Genomic DNA, 19,583 nt, shown 5'->3' on the forward strand with positions numbered 1-19,583 from the left:
CACCGCCATCTATCGGTCAAATTTGGAAACTACCCCTAAAATTTTTTTTTCTTGATTCCCGACTGTTTTTTTTCCTCTTGGGCTTTTCCTATGTACACTGGTTCAAAATTTTTTTATTTTAAAGTTTTTTTTTTTAATACGTAGCCATCTAGCGCTCAGCTTGACATGCATGATTTTGTAGTTAGCAGCATGGTTTTTTCGTTTTATTTTGCAAGGGAGCTGGATTAGGACTGTATGTCATGACAAAATTGCTTTTATGATCTATCCGATTTTTGTCACAATAAATGGATCCAGCTGCCGGAATCCTTACGCGATGCGCATTACGTATATGCGCGCGTGCTTGCGCGTATTGTATGCAACCCCCAACCAGTGGATTAAGCTCCTGTGCCAGACGTATTTTTACCTGTTCTATTGGGCAGGCAATTTTCCTATTGGTCTTAATTTTATGTCCTGTCACTTTGAAATGCATGACGAATTTACAAACTGACAATTAGAGACATTCACCTCAAAGTTAATTTCACGTTTCTTACATTAAACAAAAAGGGGGATTCGCAGGACGGGCCGTTTGAATAGTCGCACATGAAATTCACTTTTTCTGGCAAACTGTTTTATGATTTGACCAGTGCGAATATTGACATTTTTTGCTGCAATAGTAGACGGAACGGCAGCGGCTGCAACGCTTCACATTCTGGGAAGTTTTCTTACATTTGGCACATTGTTTTTCAGCTGCGACGTATTCCATCGTTAGGAACTGTTGATGGCACAAGTGTTGCATGAAACATGTATGGTTAATTCGGTAACATTTATTTTGATTATTATTGTTTTCTTTACCCGTTTCAGACCAGTTTTTTCTGTAATGCATAGCTTTGAACTGGTCGCGTCCCATGAAATGGTGTAAGGAAATCGACATCCTGATGGTGGGAGGGTGTAGATAATGTCCCATGTCTAAATGCGAAATGTAGGAAAATTTGATCTGATCGCTGAAAAACATTCGAAATGATTTTACCTTAGTTGACCAGATAACGAGTTTTCTGTCGTAATCCGTCGATGCGAGATAGCGTCCGTTAGGTGAAATCGAGACTTGATGCAACTGCTCTGTATGTCCATCCAATAATAAAAACGGCCGCATCTTTTTCCCCAGTGGTGCCCATATCGAAATTGATCCGTCCTCCATTCCGCTAGATTTAATTGAAAACGCGATTATGGCAAACGGATTTTATATCGTAACTATTATGCCATTAATTTGGTTATATACTGTGAAGCTTACCTCGCAAGATAAGGTTCCCTTTCTCCTTCCAATGGATCCTTGTTTGACGATGAAAGTTCCATTGGACTCCAAACCAAATGGCAACAAAACGAGCTGAAGTGCCTCATGTGTACAGGATCTTGACTATCCATCGACCAAAGCTGCGAAAAATAACAAAAATTTAAACTTAACAAATTTCATTACCAACTACAATTAAACGTTATTAGCGTGTCGGGGAATACCTTGACCCAACCGTCGTGTGAGCTGGTGGCTAAAAGTTGCAACTGTTCGTTCCAGGCAATACTCCAAACGTCAGATTTCATTCCCCTGTTTTTTGGAAAAGGGAACACTTGGTTCTGTGAAGTGAAATGTGTGCTCACTACGAGTTTCTTGACTAGATTGCTGGTGGAGATAAAGCCGAGTTCTATTTCGTGAATTTCGACCGTGCCGACGTCGTAACTGCAAGCGAGTCGGTTTCGCGAAATCCAATCGACGCACCAGACATTTTCTTTTGATTGGAGCAAATAGAAATGGCCGATAGCTGCATTGAAAATCACTACCACTTTACAGTCCATCTGAAGATGAAATAGGATAGCGTGTATAATATATTAATGGATTGATATAGAATTCTGATTGTGTCGACATCCTTACCGCATTGTTATAACTGGCCAAAACGTTTAAATCGAATGGATTCCAAACGGTCAAGGGGAAATCCAATCGTCTACTAACGTTTCTGGCCAGTCCGAGAACACCAAACAATTAGAGTTCCGTCAGGGCATCCACCAGCTAGTTTAGTCCCGCTCTTCTTCACAGCAAAAATACCAACAAACAGTTTAGGTAAAGAGAAATACATCTACCCAATTTGAATTACTTACATTAAAGTTTAAGGACAGCGCCGAATATTCACACCGAAATTGACATTGCAGTTTCCAAGTTGAAAGAGAAGTAGGATGTTTGGAACCCTTGAATAGTAGGATCCCTCCACTAAACAATGCACAAGCTAAAACAGGATCGATTGGATGGAAACTTGCACTTCTCACATCCATTTCGCTTGTCAATGAGATCTCAACGTTTTTGAACAAACCTAGGGTTGGCATTGGTTAACAAACGAAAAGATGGGCAATTGTAATCGAATTCCGTTTCACCTCTCCCTGTTGAATTTACAGACTCTGCCATTTAATCTCGTCTTGGGACGAACAGGTACAAACACGTGTTGTAGAAATACAGAATGGATTTTTGAATTGCACCGTGACAGATAAAGAGAATGTCCTTTGTAGTTCGAATTAACAAAATTTCACCGATGTGACACTTGAACTTCCGATATTCATGGGTGAAGCGGAGAGCACGAGAGCGACAACCCTTTATTGTAACCTTGATTGTTTACACTGCGAGGGGATGGAACAAAACAAAAAAGCTTAGAAATTGGGGGGATGGAGAAGGGGGTGAGAAACGTAATTTCCGGAATTCAAATTTCGGAAATAAAAATGAAAGCTGATGACAAGAAAATTTCTAAATTGGGCTCAATCTTCTCCTTGTGAAATTCGGCAAAACTTATTCATTTTTATTGCAAACAAGTTTGTGTTGGGGCCAGTGTGAACGCTGACATTCCTTACTGCAGTACAAGATGGAATTGCAGCGGGCGCAACGCTTCAGATTTTGAGCAGTTTTCTTGCAAACGGCGCAGCAGTTTTCGGCAACGACATATTCAATCATTTTGAACTGTTTGAATCGCAGAGTAGGAAAACATAGCGTGTAAAAAAAGTTTATTGGGATTTTGGTTAAATAAGAATTCATTTATTTCTATTACCTGCTTCTGGCCTGTTCTCTCTGAAATTGCTAACTTGCAGCTGGCCACGTCCCATGTCATCATGTACGGATTCATGAACTCGGATGAGGGTAAAATGTATATGCACTCCCAACTCTGAAAATTGCATGAAAATTCCGGGGAAAAAAATTTAATAGTAGATTTTTGGACGCGGCAGGACGTCTATGCACTAAACCGAGGCTGATCCATTACGTAATAAACTGGGATTTTTCGCTATTAAACTTGTGTCTATCAAAAATCTTTTTACCTTGGTAGACCAGATAATCAATTTCTTGTAATAGTCAGTTGAGGCAAGATAGCGCCCGTCGGGTGAAGGTAATAATTGATAAATCTGGTCATGTCCTGAAAGTTCTCGTGTCTGATTTTCACTTTCAAATGGATACCAAATCACTATGCCGCCATTTTCTAATCCGCTGGATTCAAGAATATAAGAAAGAAAGATAAAAAAGAAAAGAAAGAATAAAATTGTTGTTAGAATATAAATTAAAACTTATTTTCTAAGACTTTTAAAGCTTCAAAAGAACCTTTATAGTATTATACTACTACTAGTATACTACTATATACTACTAGTTCTAATTGAAGCACTGAACAAAAAAAAAGCAATCTGACCATGCAATAAAAGTTTTTCTCGTCGTTTCGTCCTTGATTTCAGAACTCCACACCAAACTTTTACAATTGGAATCGAACTCCAACGCACGAACGGGATCGTTACTGCCCAACGACCAAATCTGTAATTAAGAAATCAGTTATTTAAAATTCGAAATCTTGACCAATAATAATTTTCTAAAATCCAGAAAGAAAAAAACACATTCATCTCGATACCTTGACTCGCTGGTCTGTTCCTCCTGAAGCCAAAAGACTCAATTCTTCGTTCCAAATGATACTCGTCGATACAAAACTTAGTTTTTTGCTTTGAAAATTGGCGAAGTCGGTAAGCGTTTCTGTGGTTGAATCCGTTTATTCGACTCTTTTCACTTTTCGATTTCTTTGTCTTTTGGCCGTTGCCTAGTGGTCATTTTTTCATTTTTGAACATGATTGTTGGACCACCGACATACCTTATCTTGACGTCCACCATCCCAGACTTTTCACAATCCGGACATGCGTTTCAGTAGTCGCACCTAATAACTAATAAGTAAAACAAAATTCAACACCACAGCACACACGAGAACCTTCCTCGACGACTACCACTAGAACACTTGCCTTTAAATATCCTCTGTTGCATTGGCATTACTAGGAAAACCAAGTTTAACGGAAAACCAAGTTTAACGTCGGTTGCAGGTCCCTCTGGTAACCTCTGGTAACCCTTTTCCTTTGTGCACAGATTTGAGGCCTGAGCCAGCCACAAGAAATGCCAGTTTTCTTGGTTTGGTGTTGTCATCGGCAAGCAGTGTATCATCAATTCACCTGTTTGATTTACAATTAGGTTTTACCCACTGTCTGATTTTCAACTTTTTGGATTTTTCTTACTTGTTGTTTCTGTTCTTTTGTTTTGTATCCCATTTTTTTTTGTTTTAATTTGTTATCGTTTGTTATTTAGATAAAAAGCTTTTTGATTGGAGAAACTACCGATGCCGGGTGACTCATCTCTTCTTCCCCTTTCTTTAAATGTCCTCGTGTATGCCCATGTGAGTGTGGGTGTATTCACGAGGACCTCCTTTTTCTCATCCTGCCTGTTGCCAGTTGGATTCTGCGGATGGAGCACCTGTGGATGCCTGGCTGTGGATTTCCCAGGCTTTAAGGTAGGACAAAATTGATCTCCACATTCTTACTACTTGACTATTGGGAGACGTTGATCCCTAGAGTATGGTTATTCGTAAGCTAGGCGGTTGACTGCAACTGTTTTTCTTTTGCAACTTCTTTTTTTCAACTCAGTCCGGGTTCATTTTGAATCAACGCATTTGTTGAACGCGACCGCAGTTCAGGCTTGTTTTTTTTTTGTGCTTCACAACTTTGTGGGTAAACAATTAACGTAAAAACAAACATTTTGACTTTAAACACCTCAAACAAAGAGAAAGTGTTGTGACAAGGAGGGCTCTGCCTCCACACCGGCACCTCCTTTTTCATGTTGGTATTTGATTTATTTGAATTGGCGGGGTTCATGCAAATCTCGGTGTGCGTGTGGTCGTGGAATTTGCATCCTAGTTGCATAACAACAGGCGCCTGTTTGACGAACGAGAGTTCGATTCTCGTAGAAGTTACACTTTATGGTAAAGAAATGGTTTGATTTTTTTTTCACCCTCAAAAAGGTCCCGAACATATTTTTCCACGTCCACCACCCAAAACGGTCCCCATTTCCCCTAATTTCATAGTTATTCGTTTCGTCATTTCGAAATCTAACACAGATGTGTTCCGGTCGTTGTCGCCGCCTTTCTTGATAAAACTCGAAGCTTCTTGATGAAACATTTTAACCAGTCTCCAAACGTTTCCTGGACTGCCGGGAATTTACAGAAACTGCAACAAGGAACTTAAAGTGAGGGCAACAGTCGTGAACAGCCGGGTGACTTTTTATAACACAAATTAGGTATGCGTTTGGTTATAAAGGAATCCATCCCCGTACATTTTCTTTTGGGTTGGGTGATGGATATCGAGGGGGGGAGGCAAATAAAAAATTGGCCCGGAATTCAAAGGATGGAGGACACATTGAAATTCAGCGCTGCCAGTCACGCAAGGATTACGTGGAATTTCACGCCGAGCGGCCCATCATCAAGAAATTGCAGGACAACATTCCGGTGCATCCGACCAACGGGCCTATTACAAGGCCGGCGACCAGCAGCCGCAATCGACCCAGCGCGACTACGGCCACCAGTTCGAGTCGAAACGGCCCATCATCAACAAGTTGCACGACAATCTCAAAATGGAAGGCGACGTCGACCTCCAGACGGCCTACATGCAATCCTACGTCCAGAAGGCCGAGCCCGTCCGACCGGAAATCAAGCGGATGCACAGCACTTTGGCCGTGGTCGGAGGGGATTTCGCCACCGAGTCGGTGGTCAAAGCGGATTACCCGGAGCACCGCGTCCAGCGGCCGACCATTGCCAAACCGGTCGGCCAGTTGCAGAGCAACGATTCCTCCTGGGGGAATAACAACAGCCGGCCGGCGGCCGGAGCCCGTCGGGTGAGTCAACAGTTTGACGGACAACAGCCGGCCGGGATCGGCTACTTCCAGACGGGACCCAATATGAACCGAGTCCGCCAAATGGAGTCGTCGATTCAATTCGGATCGGGAAATTCGCCGGCCATGACCAGCGAGGCCCATGATTCTTTTATTCCGCTGGATGGAGCGCAGAAGAGTCAAATGACGAGGCCCCGCACCAGCAATCGACTCCAGGACTGGAACGTCAGTGAACCTTCCGGCCGGAACCGGATGAATGCCATCAATCAGAACAATGCACATAAATATTCGCAGCCAATGACGAGGGACCAAGTGGTTGCCCAGCAGGCGAGGCGGAAGCACCAGGCCACCGAGTCGTCGTTCTCACTGGGCGGCGGCCAGCAGCACACGGGCCAACATCACGAGGCGGACGGATCTCTTTACAAAAAGAGTTTTATGTTGCCGGCCATCGAGCCGTGCCCGGCGACCGTTTTGCACGTCGACAACAAGTCCAGTTACCAATTCACCCGCGAGTTGCACAATCATCGCTTCTACCGGCCAATCATCAACTCGATGGGTTGAAGGTTGGGGACAATTTTTATGACAAAACAAATCAAAACTCAATTGATTTAGTGAAAATAGTAATCATCAATTTAGTTTGGCATCCGTAGGGCGATTGTTAGTGACCTTCACTTTTGACAAGGTTTCGTTACTTATTTTCTTAAAAACCCAATTTAACTTTTGACTAAATAACAATTTGTTCTATCTCAAATTGATTTTTTAAAATGAAGAAATGAATCATTTTTCGATGGCGTTTGGAAGTCTTGTCTTTGTATTTGCACTTACTACCGACCACAATATACTTAACATTTCGAATTGAACTCAACTACCTTTTGAATATCTTTTTATTATTAAATCAAGAATTATATTTTCTAGAATTATTTTTTCCTACAGAAACCTTTTTATGATTTTGTTCCACCAATAGACTTCTGGAATGATGCTGGATCCGTTGTTTGCAGCTAGTGCCACATCGGATTTAAAACAATCAATGCGAATGAAACAAATGAACTTCTTTTTCTTTCGCAATCCGCAACCCCATTTCCTCTCGTGATCATCATCTTTGCGTGGAATTTAACACTGGCCGTCGACGTGTTCCACGACAAAAACCTAATCATATGAGATGTGATGTGATTATAGCATAAGAATGAAGTGAAGGTGCATTAACTAATAAATATTTATTTATTTTTGAATATATATATTTGAAAATTCGTTATTTGAAAATAAAGAAATATGCTCTGGCCATGATTGTTATGGTGTGCCTTTTAAAAAACAAATAAGTTTATACCTTTTTACTGTCTGATTCGAACGTCAATTTGTAGTTAGGGACATCCGTAGACGGAGACAACCACGAGAAAGGTTTGCCCCATCCTTGTCCTTCGCCGATGTAAACGGTTTCCCAATTCTGAAAAAGCGTTGAATATATAAATTGTATTACAACCAAATATCACTCCCTCTTTATCCGTTCCGCTTTCTTGTTTTACCTCAGTTGCCCAGATGATCAATTTCCAATCCTCGTCCGTTGATGCGAGAAACCGTCCGTCGGGTGAAAACGACATCGAATGTACAATACTTGAATGTAGACTGAGAATTCTCGTCTTTTCCTTTAAATCCAACGGAGTCCAAATGACAATCTCCCCCTCGTCCAATCTACTGAATGAAAATGAAAATCAAAAATTCGAAATTGCTCCCCTTCCTCCTTGTCCATTCCAGCCACGGGAAAAAGGTAGGGAAACTCTATCCTTCCTTCAAAGCCAAGAAGTTAAAGGTTTGCGAGGGAAAATGCGCAAACAAAAAAATCTTGCCTCCACGCCCTCCTATTGTACCTTCAGTATTTACCCCATTTTTCTTGTTTTTCTTGAGAAAAGGATAATCAAAGAATTCGCTACGGGGACGAATATAAAAAAGTGGGTGCAAAACTCTCAGTTCAATCCCATTTTTCAAAGACGTTGATCCGTCCGTAGTGATAAACTCACCAAGCCAAAATGAAATTGTCGGCCGATTTCCTGGCCGCGTCCACTCCCTCGTCGTCCGTTGATTTCCCGTTAGGACGCCAAGCCAATCTCCAACATCTGCCATCGACCTTTGTTTTATGAATGGGTCTGTCGCTGTCCATTGACCAAATCTATTCGAAAGAAAGGCAAAATGGGCGTGTTATGTTGAACTTGAACAGCAACGACAATTTACCTTAATCCATCTGTCGTCAGAACAAACGGCCAAATATTTCGTTCTTTCGTCCCATGCCATATGTGATATCCAATCCTTAATGAAATAACAGAGAATAGATTATCGAGAATGTTCAATGACATGTCAATGGGTAAACAAAACTCACGCGTTCATGTTGGAATCGTTTATCGAGTTTTTTTGTGGAAGTTGTCGATTCGTCAATTTTCCAAATTTCAATTCCTCTGCCTCTTTTGTTTAAGCAAATAGCGACTCGATTCTCAGAGATCCACTGAAAACTCATGATGTCTTCCTCATGTTTGATTGTGCAGAAATGAAATGGCCGGTGGTCGACGGGACAGGAATTGAAGAAGAAAACAATTTTTTCATTCAGGAACTAAAAAGAAGAAAAAGTTAAAATTGGAGGAAGAGACGAAGCCATTTTAATAGAAGGGAGGATGAGAAGAGGGAGCGTTCAATACGTCACGCTTCGAGGTGGGGGAGGGGGGTAACAAAAATGTGACATGGGGGAAGGCCAAAATATGACGTCACTTGGCCATCGCCACCCTAGGACGGGCAAAATTTGTTTTTACAAAAAACAAGTTCTTCTTCTCGAAAAAAAGGGTGGGGGTGTTGAGCATTTTGTGACGTAATAAAATGAAGTTTCGTTACGGGCTGTGACCAAGGGGGGGGGGGGAGGGTTAGAAAAAGCCTTGAAATTGCGTGAAGTTGTATTACTTGAACGCTCCCAGATTGCGGTCAAACAAAAACGATTTTACTATAATGACGTGAAATAATCTGAAGCCTGATGTAGCTTGAAAATGGAATAACAAAATGTTGTGGTTGTAAAAATGTCAACAGGTTGGACTTGGCGGTTTTTGGTCGAATAATTTGCAGAAAGAGGGGGGATCAAATGACATTTATCTGATACGTGATGGAAACAAATTAGAAATAAAGAAACTACTTACTCCCTGAAAAGTAGCGAACACGTTTGGCCTGAAGGGATTCCACTCGATTCGATCCATCGGTTCGTCTAATTCCTTTTGAAAGAGAATTTTACCACTTGGATAATTCCACACGATGACGTCATATTTATCGAAGATGGCAGCTAATTGAGTTCCGTCCGCTTAAACAATTTTAAATTATACAATAAATGATGAAAGGAATCAAACATTTAATGCAACTTCATGCTTCAATCTCTTCATAATTAACTTATTACATTCCATTCTATTGTCGTAATTTCTTTTACATGTCCAATTTGAAACTTTTTTCCGTCCTCTTTCCAATTAGAAAAAGAAATGGACGAATTCTCGGCAGAAAAGAAAATAATTTCATTTTTAATGCCGCAGGCGATTACTAATTTCTTCGGGTGGAAACGGGAGACGCACTTTCTGCCTCTCTCACGCACTAATCGCGCAACTCTTTTGAATTTACCTGTTATTATATACAAAGTTAAAAAATAGAAGACTGATTTAAAAAATCATAGAAAAATTGGATTAATACGTGATGCAATTAAATTTGTCGTCAATTGTTTGATGACCTCGGGCAATGCGATTCTTATCTCTCTCCCTTCCTCTACTTTCAATGGCTTTAATATCATTTTTCCAATCAATTCGTATAGGGCACGATCATCGCCGTGCAAATCTGTGAACAGATAAATATTGAACAGCTTTTGTAAATTCCATCGTGATGAAAATACAAGTGAAATGCTTGTACTTTTTTTGTGTTGATTCAGCTCTATTGGATTATTTTTTAAGATGTTCACCGGAATTTCAAAAGAATTGCTGCCAAACGGATGTGTGCCGCGGGTCAGGAAGTAAATAAAGACGCAGCCGGCAGCAAATGTGTCGCTTTGGATTGTTCCGCGCGGAAGTTCCTCAGTCGTGCTATCACGACTGTGGTTTAAAAGCTCCAAAATTTCAGGCGCCATCCAATGCAGAGTTCCTTTCAATCCACTCTGAGTAAATGTTCCCCGAGGACTTGTTTTTTTGACATATCCGAAATCGGACAATTTCATTTGAACGGGTGTTGTGATTGAGATGAGAATGTTGTCCGGTTTGACGTCGCGATGGACTAATTTTCGTGAGTGGATGTAGTGCAATCCATTGGCGATTTGATATAAAACTAGGCCATCTGGCGGCATAGGTCCGTTGTATTTCTTCTCGCAATAATCTGTCAGTGTTCCGGCACATAACTCGAGCACAAGGTATCTGCGAATGAATTCAAAAAATCAGCAAAGTCAATGAAAATTTCGAATTAAAATGAATTAAATTCCACTTCGTTACGTTTTATCCCGTGAGTCATCGACGTGCAAAAGTTTCAAAACATTTTCGTGGTCCAACCGGAGTTGTTCCTCGATTTCCCGTTTTTTGTTTTTTTCATCATCTAAATGCACCTTTACTATTACTTTAACAGCAACTGCATTTCCTTTGAACGTTCCTCTGTACACGACCCCAAACGCCCCCCTGCCGAGTTTGTTCTCCTCTTTTTCTTCAAATGTCACTGCATAATGTACACAATCACGCGATTAATTCGGGTCAAATTTAACAATTCATTGTCCAACAAACTTACGAGGAGAGACAAAAGCCGAAAACCAATTCATGAAGAACTCTTCTTCTTGTAGAGCTATGGACATTAACAGTAAATCTATTTATTTTTGTTAACATTAGACGAAAGAAATATCGTTTACCGTTTACGTTATTTATTTAGACCTACCTCCGTTTTAGATGAAATACCTATAAATAGGCATACACGTCAGCTCAGCACACAATTCCGTTTGCGAAATGCAACTGTTTTAAACTGTTGCAGCCCCGTTATTAATTTTTTCTCCACCGAAAATTTGACAAATATTCAGTTGTACAATGCGGACAAATAACTAATGAAGGCAAGGTGAAGACGAACAAAAGATAAAAACTCGAGATAAGAATTTTGAAGGGCTCTACAGAAACTTTTGATTGCAGCAAGAGTCCCACTATGACGCTCTCGCTTCGGGATTTGACTTGCCTTTCAGTTTCGTTTATTTTCGTCATTTGGTTGGCAGCAAACGGTTTCATGTCGCAATCAGCACAGATAGTGACCAAGGTGATGTTGTCATTTATTTGATAATATAATAATAAAAATTTATATGATAGCCTAATGGTTTTTATCTGCGTTGTAACAAAAAGCTACGCAATTTGAAAGTTACTAAATCGGATTGAATTCACCACCATTTTTTTTTACCCGGCTGTTAAACTCTTAATCCAATAGATTGATGTGTTATCCTTGCATCGTTTTCCTTGGTTTTATTATTTAAATGTGCCGAATTAAATTAAGTCAATTCGAAATGTTAAGTTGTATTGTAGTCGGTATTAAGTGCGATACAAAGAAGCCAGACGCTAATCGAAAAACGATCATTTGTTTAAAAAGAAAATAATTTGAGATAATTGAGAAAAAATTTTTATTTAGTCAAAAGTTACTAAACCATTTCTTCAGGTAAGACCAGAGGAAATCGAAGCGCAATGGTTCATCAAGATCCCGCCGGCCGTGTTGACGATGATGCAACAGGCCATGAAGCTGCCGTGATTTTTTCGTGTACGAAAAAATAGCGCCTGACTTTTATTTGTTAAATGTAACATGTTGGTGCCTGCTGAAAGCTGAAAGGTAACAATTTGTGATACACTCAATGACAATATCAACTGTGGCATGTAGGATTGTGGGAGGTTTTGCACCATGCAGTGCCAGTCAGTTTATATCTTTTTTTCGACAGACATCAGAATATGCATCACATGAGGTTTCTTTCATGTTGAGTCTACATTGCTTCTCGTGAAAAATCATTTTATTACTTTTGTGTTGACTTGGTGGTTATTACTTTTTTCTGTGTGTTATTTGAACAGGCTTATTTTGAGCGTTTGGACTTGTGCACCGGTGGTGAAACCCTGATGGTGGTACAGTTTAGATCATCTCCCAGTTCTAAAAACATTGAGATAAAATAGAACAGCTATTCTATCACCCGTTTTAATAGCTTCAATTTTACCTTGGTGAACCATATAACATCGGTGTTTCCTGCAATATATTTGGATTTGAATACAAACATGTAAAATCTTTATAATCTACTTGCCGTTTGACAATGATTTTTGAGCAAAAATCTGTCTCCACTTCCACTCAACAGCTGTTCTAATTTTCAGACGTCCACTTCAGTTTATTATGGATCCTAGTCCGCCATCTACCAGTCAGTTTGCCAAGTTCGTTGCCATGGATTCTTTGGCGTATGAACAAAGAGCCATTCGAGGGGAGGGACATCATTTGTCATTTTCACTAGTTCACTGCATCATGTTCGGAAGTGTGTATCCATCAGTATCTACGTTCGCGTACGTAGAACTCAGTTTTAACTTTGAATATTTGTTGAGCAGTGTGATATGACATTGAAAATTATACTGCGCATTGTGATGAAACTGAGAAATCTGTGACGAACATTTTCGTTGGCGAATTGCTGAATTGCAAAAAAACTCCTCCTCACGTGCTGATGAGGTAAAAATTCTTTTGTCTGTAGTCTCGTGTACGAAAAATATGGCGCCCGATTTTTAGTTTATTGATTCAAGGTGAGGTGATAGGTGTCAAAATCTAAATGTCCTTTCTTAGATACGAAAAAGTATTTTAAAAAATCGTCAGGTTTTCAGCTGTCTCACTCGTTTCGTTTTTTGTCATTTTAATTTACGTGATTTATCTCTTTGCTGGAGATGAATGCCATTTACTTATTATTTGAAGGAATTCATTTTTCTGTTGTTGAATCCGTTTATTCGACTCATTTCACTTTTCGATTTCTTTGTCTCTTGGTCGTTGCCTAGTGGTCACTTTGTCATTTCTGGACATGCAAGTTAGAACTTTCTTAAAACATTGACATGCCTCACCTTTACGTCTGCCATCCCAGATTTTTCTATTTTGTTGGTAAGGGAATTAAAGAATTTGGATCAGATAATGAAAGATGTTTTAACATTTGTCTGTATTAAGCAGCTGATGACTTTGTCTAGATTAGAACAGTTAAACGGTTTTCTCTCAATCCCACGAGATTTTTAAAAGGCTGGAGAAGGAGCTTTGTCAATTCGATTTTGAACTAATTTAAGGTGGAAAGAAATTACTTTTTGTGGCACACAGTTTTATGATTTGACCAGTCCGAACGTTGGCATTCCTTGCCACAATATGAGACTGTTCTGCAGCGTGTGCACAGCTTCAGATTTGGTAAAATATTCTTACAGGTAGCACAGTGGTTTTCAGCAGTGACGTATTCAATAATTCTTAACTGTTAATTGACAAGGGGGTCGTTAAATTACATGGAAATTGTAGCTATTTATTTGCCAAGTACAAATAGTTACCTCTTTCTGACCAGATCCCTCTGAAATGGCCAACTTGCAACTGGCCGAGTCCCAAGACATTGAGCACCGGTGGTGAAACCCTGACGGTGATAAAGTGTAGATCATCTCCCAATTCTAAAAATGTTGCGAGAAAATTAAGATAGCCATTCCATCACACGTTTACCTTCAATTTTACCTCGGTGGACCAGATAACCAATTGTCCTTCATAGTCGGTCGATGCGAGATAGCGTCCGTTAGGCGAAAATAAGATTTGACACAGTTTTTGGGAATGTCCATCGAAAAACAAACTTGGTTGTATTTCCTTTTCCGTTGGCGACCAAACTAAAATAGATCCGTTCTCTAACCCCCTGAAAAAAAGATGAGGAAAAGGCAATTGAGCTCTTACGCAATCTTAATCAAGTAATAGATTTGGGATAATTGGATATTAGATGAAAGAAATCTGACCCAACTAAAAATGGTTTTTCCACGCTCCCGATTCCGCTGGATGGGAGCTCCGTTGGACTCCAAATCAATTGGCAACAAGAAACTGGATTCTATCATACGTATGGGATCCTCTTTTTCCAATGACCAAATCTGCGTTCAGTTATTTGAAAATGAAGCGAGTTAAACATTTATTTTTGCACATTAACCGTTAAAATTTTGGGGCATACCTTGATCCAACTGTCTTCTGAACTGGTGGCCAACAGTTTTAGTTCTTCGTTCCAGACGATATTCGAAACCTTATAACCCATACCTCCTTCTGACAAACTGTATGGGTCTGACGAGTGCGAGACTCGTGCACTTACAACAAGTTTCTTGATTAATTTGCTGGTTGACTTATCGCTTAGTTCTATTTCGTGAATTTCCGCCGTTCCCCTATCATAGCCGCAAATGAGTTGGTTGCGTGAAATCCATTCAACACACGAAACATTTTGATTCGATTCGAGCTCATAGGAGTCAGTAGAGTCGTCGGATGTATCGCAAATCAAAACCATTTTGTAGTCAGGCTAAATATTGATTGGAAAAAGTTAACATCCTGTGCATCTTTTTAATGCATCTATTTAGAACACAATTTTCAATTTTTTCTTCTAGAAAACTTACCGATTTGTAGAAACTGGCAAATACATTACAGTTGAATGGGTTCCAAACGATAATTGGATGATTTGAACGGCCTTGAAATAAAAGTCTTTTCACGCCACTTGGATAATTCCAAATAACGACAGTGCCGTCAGAGGATCCAGCTGCTAGTTTAGTCCCGCTCGTCTAATAATCAAAAAATTAGATTTGTTTGCATTAGCCAATCAGTATTGGGTAAGGGGAAATAAAGTATACAAATTCAGGTAGAATTACTTACGTTCCATTTTAAGAACAGCGCTGGACTTTCTCAATGAAATCGATGTTCGCCTTTCCAAGCTGAAATAGTGGAATGACTTGACCCCTTGAGCAGTGTGATTTCTCCAATAAACCCACAGGCTACAACGGGCTCAATTGGGTGGAAATTTGAACTTCTCACAACTGGTCCGTTTGTTAGCGAGACCTCAACCGATCTGAATATATCTGGACACACAATGGGGGATTGAATAAAATATTTTGGGTTAAATATTTGGTTGTTCTTCAAAATGTACATACCTTTGTCCAGTAAATTTGTAACCTTGGCCATCTCGTTGGCAACCCTAGCTCTTTCTCGTGGGGAACGAAACTACGTACACAAATTAACTGCAATTAAATCAACGTCGTAACTGCAAAATTTGAATTCAATGCTGCGACAGTAACAATTTTAACTCAATTATTTTGCTCCGTTTGGAACACGTCGTATTTTCGCAAGCTCCTGTTGATGACTAACGTCCTAACGTCTCTGCATCTGAGTCTGGGAGGATGTGAGATGGAGGTAGAGAAACTATTCGAAAAAAAATTCTTAGAAAATGGCCCTCGTTCCCTTGGTAATGTACGCGTCACAAATTTGCGCCCCCCTCCATTATTCCCCGAATTCTCTGCTTGCCTGAGTTGATTCGTAGAATATCTTTCCTCTGCCTCTCCTTTTTAGTACAAATGGGTTTTACTGTTTGGTGCATTTTCCACAATTGCCGATCCAAATTATATTGCTGTCTGGTTCATTACCGTTTGTTTATCTCTCTTTATAATTGTTTATTAACCTATTGTTTTATTCTTACAGGGCCTCATTCCGGCATTTCCACCACCTGAATGACAGCATCCTAGCCGCCATTCCAGTCGTTAATTGACGATGGATTACCTTCTAGACCCCAATTGTTATCCGGATCTGCTGTCAATGTAAGTCAAACTTATCAGTCTATTTTGTAGTTGTGTTAAATCGACGAAGTGTTTTGTTCGGGATCTATACCAATTTACCAACCTTTTTTGAAACTCTTTTCCTTGTTCCTTTGGCTAGTGGGCCGGTTGAACACGTTAAAAGGAATATTATTGACTGAATTTCACTTTGACTCTTACTGTTTTAATATTCCGTTGAAAAGCCCTTTATCGTCACGATTTTGCAATGTATTTCAGTTTTTCCCGTCAAATTCTTTTCGAGGAGTTTCTTTCTTTTATTCTTTCAAAGAATCACTGCCTTTTTTTAAATATGTGTGTGTGAAGTCAATCAAGGCCGGTGTGATGAAATTAGTGTTGAATTTTGCAATTATTAATAATTAAATTGTATCATACGTATTTTTTTTTAAATTTGCGTTTCAAGAACTGCAGCCTAGACTTAACAGCTGTAACGAGTAGTAACATAGTTGGAGACATAAGAAAGGAAGAATGAAGTTATTACAATTACCTAACTTCATTTTTTAAGTGTTTCAGTTACTTTTTTCTGATTTCAGAAATTCATTTCCTCTGGAGTTTGATTGACAAGTTTCAGCTCTGTCACTTTTTTAGAGAGGTCCATTGTAGAACCTTTCCGCTTCTCGAAATATATTTTTTTAACGTGCGGAATCATCCATTTCGAATCACAAAATATATTGCATGTGTGGTTAGCAAAGAAGGTAGAAATACCTTCGTCGCCGAGGTCTGTCGGTCCATATTCCTTGGAAGTTGACATGATAATGGGATCAGTTATCACAGCGCCATTTTCAATCTTTCCACCTTGGAGATCACAAAGGAGCAAATGCCGATTAGTTGAGTGATATGAGTAGTGACTTAGTGCCTGCATCACATCAGTCCAAGGAGAGGATTCTTCTGGAGTCCATCCCGTATTTGAGTTGAATTTTTCGAAATTTGAAATCATGGGCTCAATTAACGCTTTTTCACCTTCTCTTTCTGAACCTGGGGCAAAGGTCCAGATTTCTGGATTGTTGAGCCATAAAATTTGGTCAATAACTTTTTGCTTGTTGAAATTGTTGATGATTTCCAGTGCTGTTTCCACCACTTGAAGTTCTACTTGATAGTAGGATTTATCAAAGACGCTACCTAGTTTGAAGGATTTGCAAACGCAGTCTTCACCGGCTCGTTCTCCGTCAATATACTTTCCTTTGTAGACATTTTTGAATGAACCACTTGCGTACATTGTACGATCTACTTGTCCCCTGCTAGCATTGTTTTCTCTTGCAAAATTCGTAGTCAATTGGGGAAAATCCATGACAATGCTTCGTAACTTGTTCTTAACCATCTGAAGAGATATTCTTTTTAACGGATCACGTTCAATCATTTTGCGAACAAAAGAAACCGCAAAGTTTTCAGAATTCAACTCTGAAAAAGAAGAAATTTGTACATGAGTCTCAATTGAAATCGGAAATAAAGAATCGACTTACTCTCGATGTTGACTGGTTTACCCTCTCGAATGTTTAAGGGTACCTGTAGGGGGTCTTTTGTATCACCAAATGGGTGGATTCCACCATTTTCGCGAGTGAGGAAAACAAAAAAGACGCAACCACACGGGAAAACATCACATTTTGGAGTTGCTTTCTCGTTATTGTCATAGAATTCCGGTGGCATCCACAAACGAGTTCCCTTTGTTCCACTCATGGAACAGGTGTCGCGGGTGCTGATTTGTTTACTCAATCCGAAGTCTGACAATTTCATGTGGCCTGTCCGTGAAATCAAAATATTTTCAGGTTTAATGTCCCGATGAACAAGTTTTTTCGAGTGGATGTAATCAAGGCCTCTCGTGATTTCGTACAGGACTTCTTGATCCGGCGGTAGCGCTGGACCGTTGTAATTTTTGTTAATAACGTCGCCCAGTGTTCCCGCACATAATTCCAGTACGATGTATCTGTTGATGACATAATTTTATTTAAATGGAAACGAACGTAAAGCAGTGTTCATAGAAAACTTTACCTGTAGTCATCGTCTTCATCAACTGCTAAAATTTGGAGTACATTTTCGTGCTTCAGTTTTATCTGCAACTTGACTTCACGGTCTTCTTGATCCAATCTGTCTAACTCGAGTCTTTTGACAGCTACTTGCTTGTTCTGATGAGACCCACGAAAAACGATACCAAAAGTGCCTCTACCTAGCACATCCTTTTTCATGTAACACGTACCAGTGTCCTTGATAATAGTTTTTTGGCACAGTGAAAAGTTTTTAGGCTGAGCCATTCTAATTTCGCGGTTTCAGATGACACGTTAGGAGAAATCACGTAAATTACATGGCGATTTCTGAAGTAGGAATGAAAACAAAAGCGTAGGAAGAAAATGTAACACAGAATGACAGAATATAGTAGTCTGCTAGGAAGTTTGCCATCGGTTATTGTAACAATTTTTGTTGATAACGCAATTGTACGATATATCTCTTATCAATTTTTAGTCGTTAACTGGTCGCGGGCGCAGCCGTTTTACCGCCATCTACGTTGATTTTTTTGACAATTTCTAGGATATTTTCACTGAGAATTAAAACATACGAATAAGTTAGGTACATTTTAATACTATGTTTCTCAATGAAAGGAACAATTGTTTAACTTCATTATCAGTTTGTATAACGGATTTAGAACCGTTTACTCATCTGACAGTCAGTTCGCCATTCACCAGGAACAAGATTTATCTTTGGGCTTAGGTCGTCTCATCTGTTGAAGAATTGGGTTAGTTGATTTCTCTCTTTCCCTTCTCCATTTGATTCAATCTTGTCATTTTTTAAATTTCCTTTTGATCGTTGTTTCCGACCCGAAAGTATCCAACTAAAGTTCGAATTGAGAAACCTCAAACATTTTTGGTGAATAATAAGTTAACGTGATTGTGTTCTATACTACCCTAATAAGCGACTGAATTAACTTTTCCGAGCTTATTTTTGCTTTTCTCATTTCTCAATTTCATTTGTCAAAAAAAGTTTTCGGTGAGCACTCTGCTGCAGCCATTCTCCTTCGTCAGCATGAGATGAGACAAAATGCAACTCGGTCGTAGTCAGTAGGCTATCACGGTTATTTGTTATCAGTGGAATAAGTGCGAGATGATGACCGGATCATTATGTAAGGCCCGTAAACTCTTGACGGGCTCTTTTCCTATTCACGGGACGTAGCGTGCCAGCTAGAGAGGAAGAATGTAAGCTAACGTAAAGCTGATAGGATGTGTTCAAAGTTGATTCACGGATGTCCGTTTTCATGGATTACATTGGCTGTTTTCGTCTGCTCAATTCAATTTCGCCGTTGCCTTGTCGTTCCCTCCTTCCAGTTCTTCGTGCATCTGCCCTCTGGGTTATATGTGCCAAATAGCTCGGTAACCGTGGCTGTAGGGTGTTGTTCAAATCTTTTCCAGTGAACTTCGTCGGTTGTCAATCATTTATCAATCGAGTTGAGTAGGATTATGAAGAGCTAACGTCGTCAATCAATTTTGTTTTGTTGCCGATTAATTAATGCAATCTTGTTACATTTCTCGTCTTTTATTGTGGTGGCCAGTGGTCAGTTTGATATTGTTAACATGTTGGAATAT

At 39.7% G+C, this 19,583-nt stretch overlaps 4 protein-coding genes and 3 long non-coding RNA genes across 7 annotated transcripts in view; 1 reads left to right on the plus strand and 6 right to left on the minus strand.

Annotated features, from left to right (window-relative positions):
- Positions 1-12,529, minus strand: part of LOC124313226 (syntaxin-18-like) — a 38,697-nt gene extending 26,168 nt beyond the window's left edge. Inside the window, exon 1 of the mRNA XM_046778037.1 lies at positions 12,480-12,529. The gene's annotated coding sequence lies outside the window, so the exon portion shown is untranslated. The remainder of the gene's footprint in view (positions 1-12,479) is intronic.
- LOC124313778 overlaps positions 1-19,583 on the minus strand; it is a 311,762-nt gene that overhangs the window by 19,800 nt on the left and 272,379 nt on the right. The window contains exon 7 of the mRNA XM_046778589.1: positions 9,887-10,027. Within this exon, the coding sequence (XP_046634545.1) occupies positions 9,887-10,027 (141 nt within the window). The remainder of the gene's footprint in view (positions 1-9,886; positions 10,028-19,583) is intronic.
- On the minus strand, positions 443-1,601 carry LOC124313344 (WD40 repeat-containing protein HOS15-like). The gene is made up of 5 exons (XM_046778227.1): positions 1,489-1,601; positions 1,268-1,407; positions 1,007-1,178; positions 832-945; positions 443-751 (listed from the first exon to the last, which is right to left on the minus strand). Exons 1-5 carry the CDS (start codon positions 1,567-1,569, stop codon positions 587-589), a joined length of 672 nt encoding a protein of 223 aa, XP_046634183.1. The 5' UTR covers positions 1,570-1,601; the 3' UTR covers positions 443-586.
- On the minus strand, positions 7,220-8,876 carry LOC124313339 (F-box-like/WD repeat-containing protein TBL1XR1). The gene is made up of 6 exons (XM_046778220.1): positions 8,553-8,876; positions 8,408-8,482; positions 8,197-8,345; positions 7,705-7,873; positions 7,509-7,625; positions 7,220-7,330 (listed from the first exon to the last, which is right to left on the minus strand). Exons 1-6 carry the CDS (start codon positions 8,685-8,687, stop codon positions 7,295-7,297), a joined length of 681 nt encoding a protein of 226 aa, XP_046634176.1. The 5' UTR covers positions 8,688-8,876; the 3' UTR covers positions 7,220-7,294.
- On the plus strand, positions 11,105-12,467 carry LOC124313714. The gene is made up of 2 exons (XR_006911019.1): positions 11,105-12,022; positions 12,256-12,467. It is a non-coding gene; the product is annotated as an uncharacterized LOC124313714 (long non-coding RNA).
- Positions 13,364-14,256, minus strand: LOC124313640. The gene is made up of 4 exons (XR_006910939.1): positions 14,176-14,256; positions 13,907-14,078; positions 13,732-13,845; positions 13,364-13,658 (listed from the first exon to the last, which is right to left on the minus strand). It is a non-coding gene; the product is annotated as an uncharacterized LOC124313640 (long non-coding RNA).
- On the minus strand, positions 14,257-15,556 carry LOC124313670. The gene is made up of 5 exons (XR_006910972.1): positions 15,340-15,556; positions 15,065-15,267; positions 14,812-14,973; positions 14,382-14,717; positions 14,257-14,304 (listed from the first exon to the last, which is right to left on the minus strand). It is a non-coding gene; the product is annotated as an uncharacterized LOC124313670 (long non-coding RNA).

The sequence above is a fragment of the Daphnia pulicaria genome, chromosome 9, assembly GCF_021234035.1.
Source record: "Daphnia pulicaria isolate SC F1-1A chromosome 9, SC_F0-13Bv2, whole genome shotgun sequence".
NCBI classification, from domain to species: Eukaryota; Metazoa; Arthropoda; class Branchiopoda; order Diplostraca; family Daphniidae; genus Daphnia; species Daphnia pulicaria.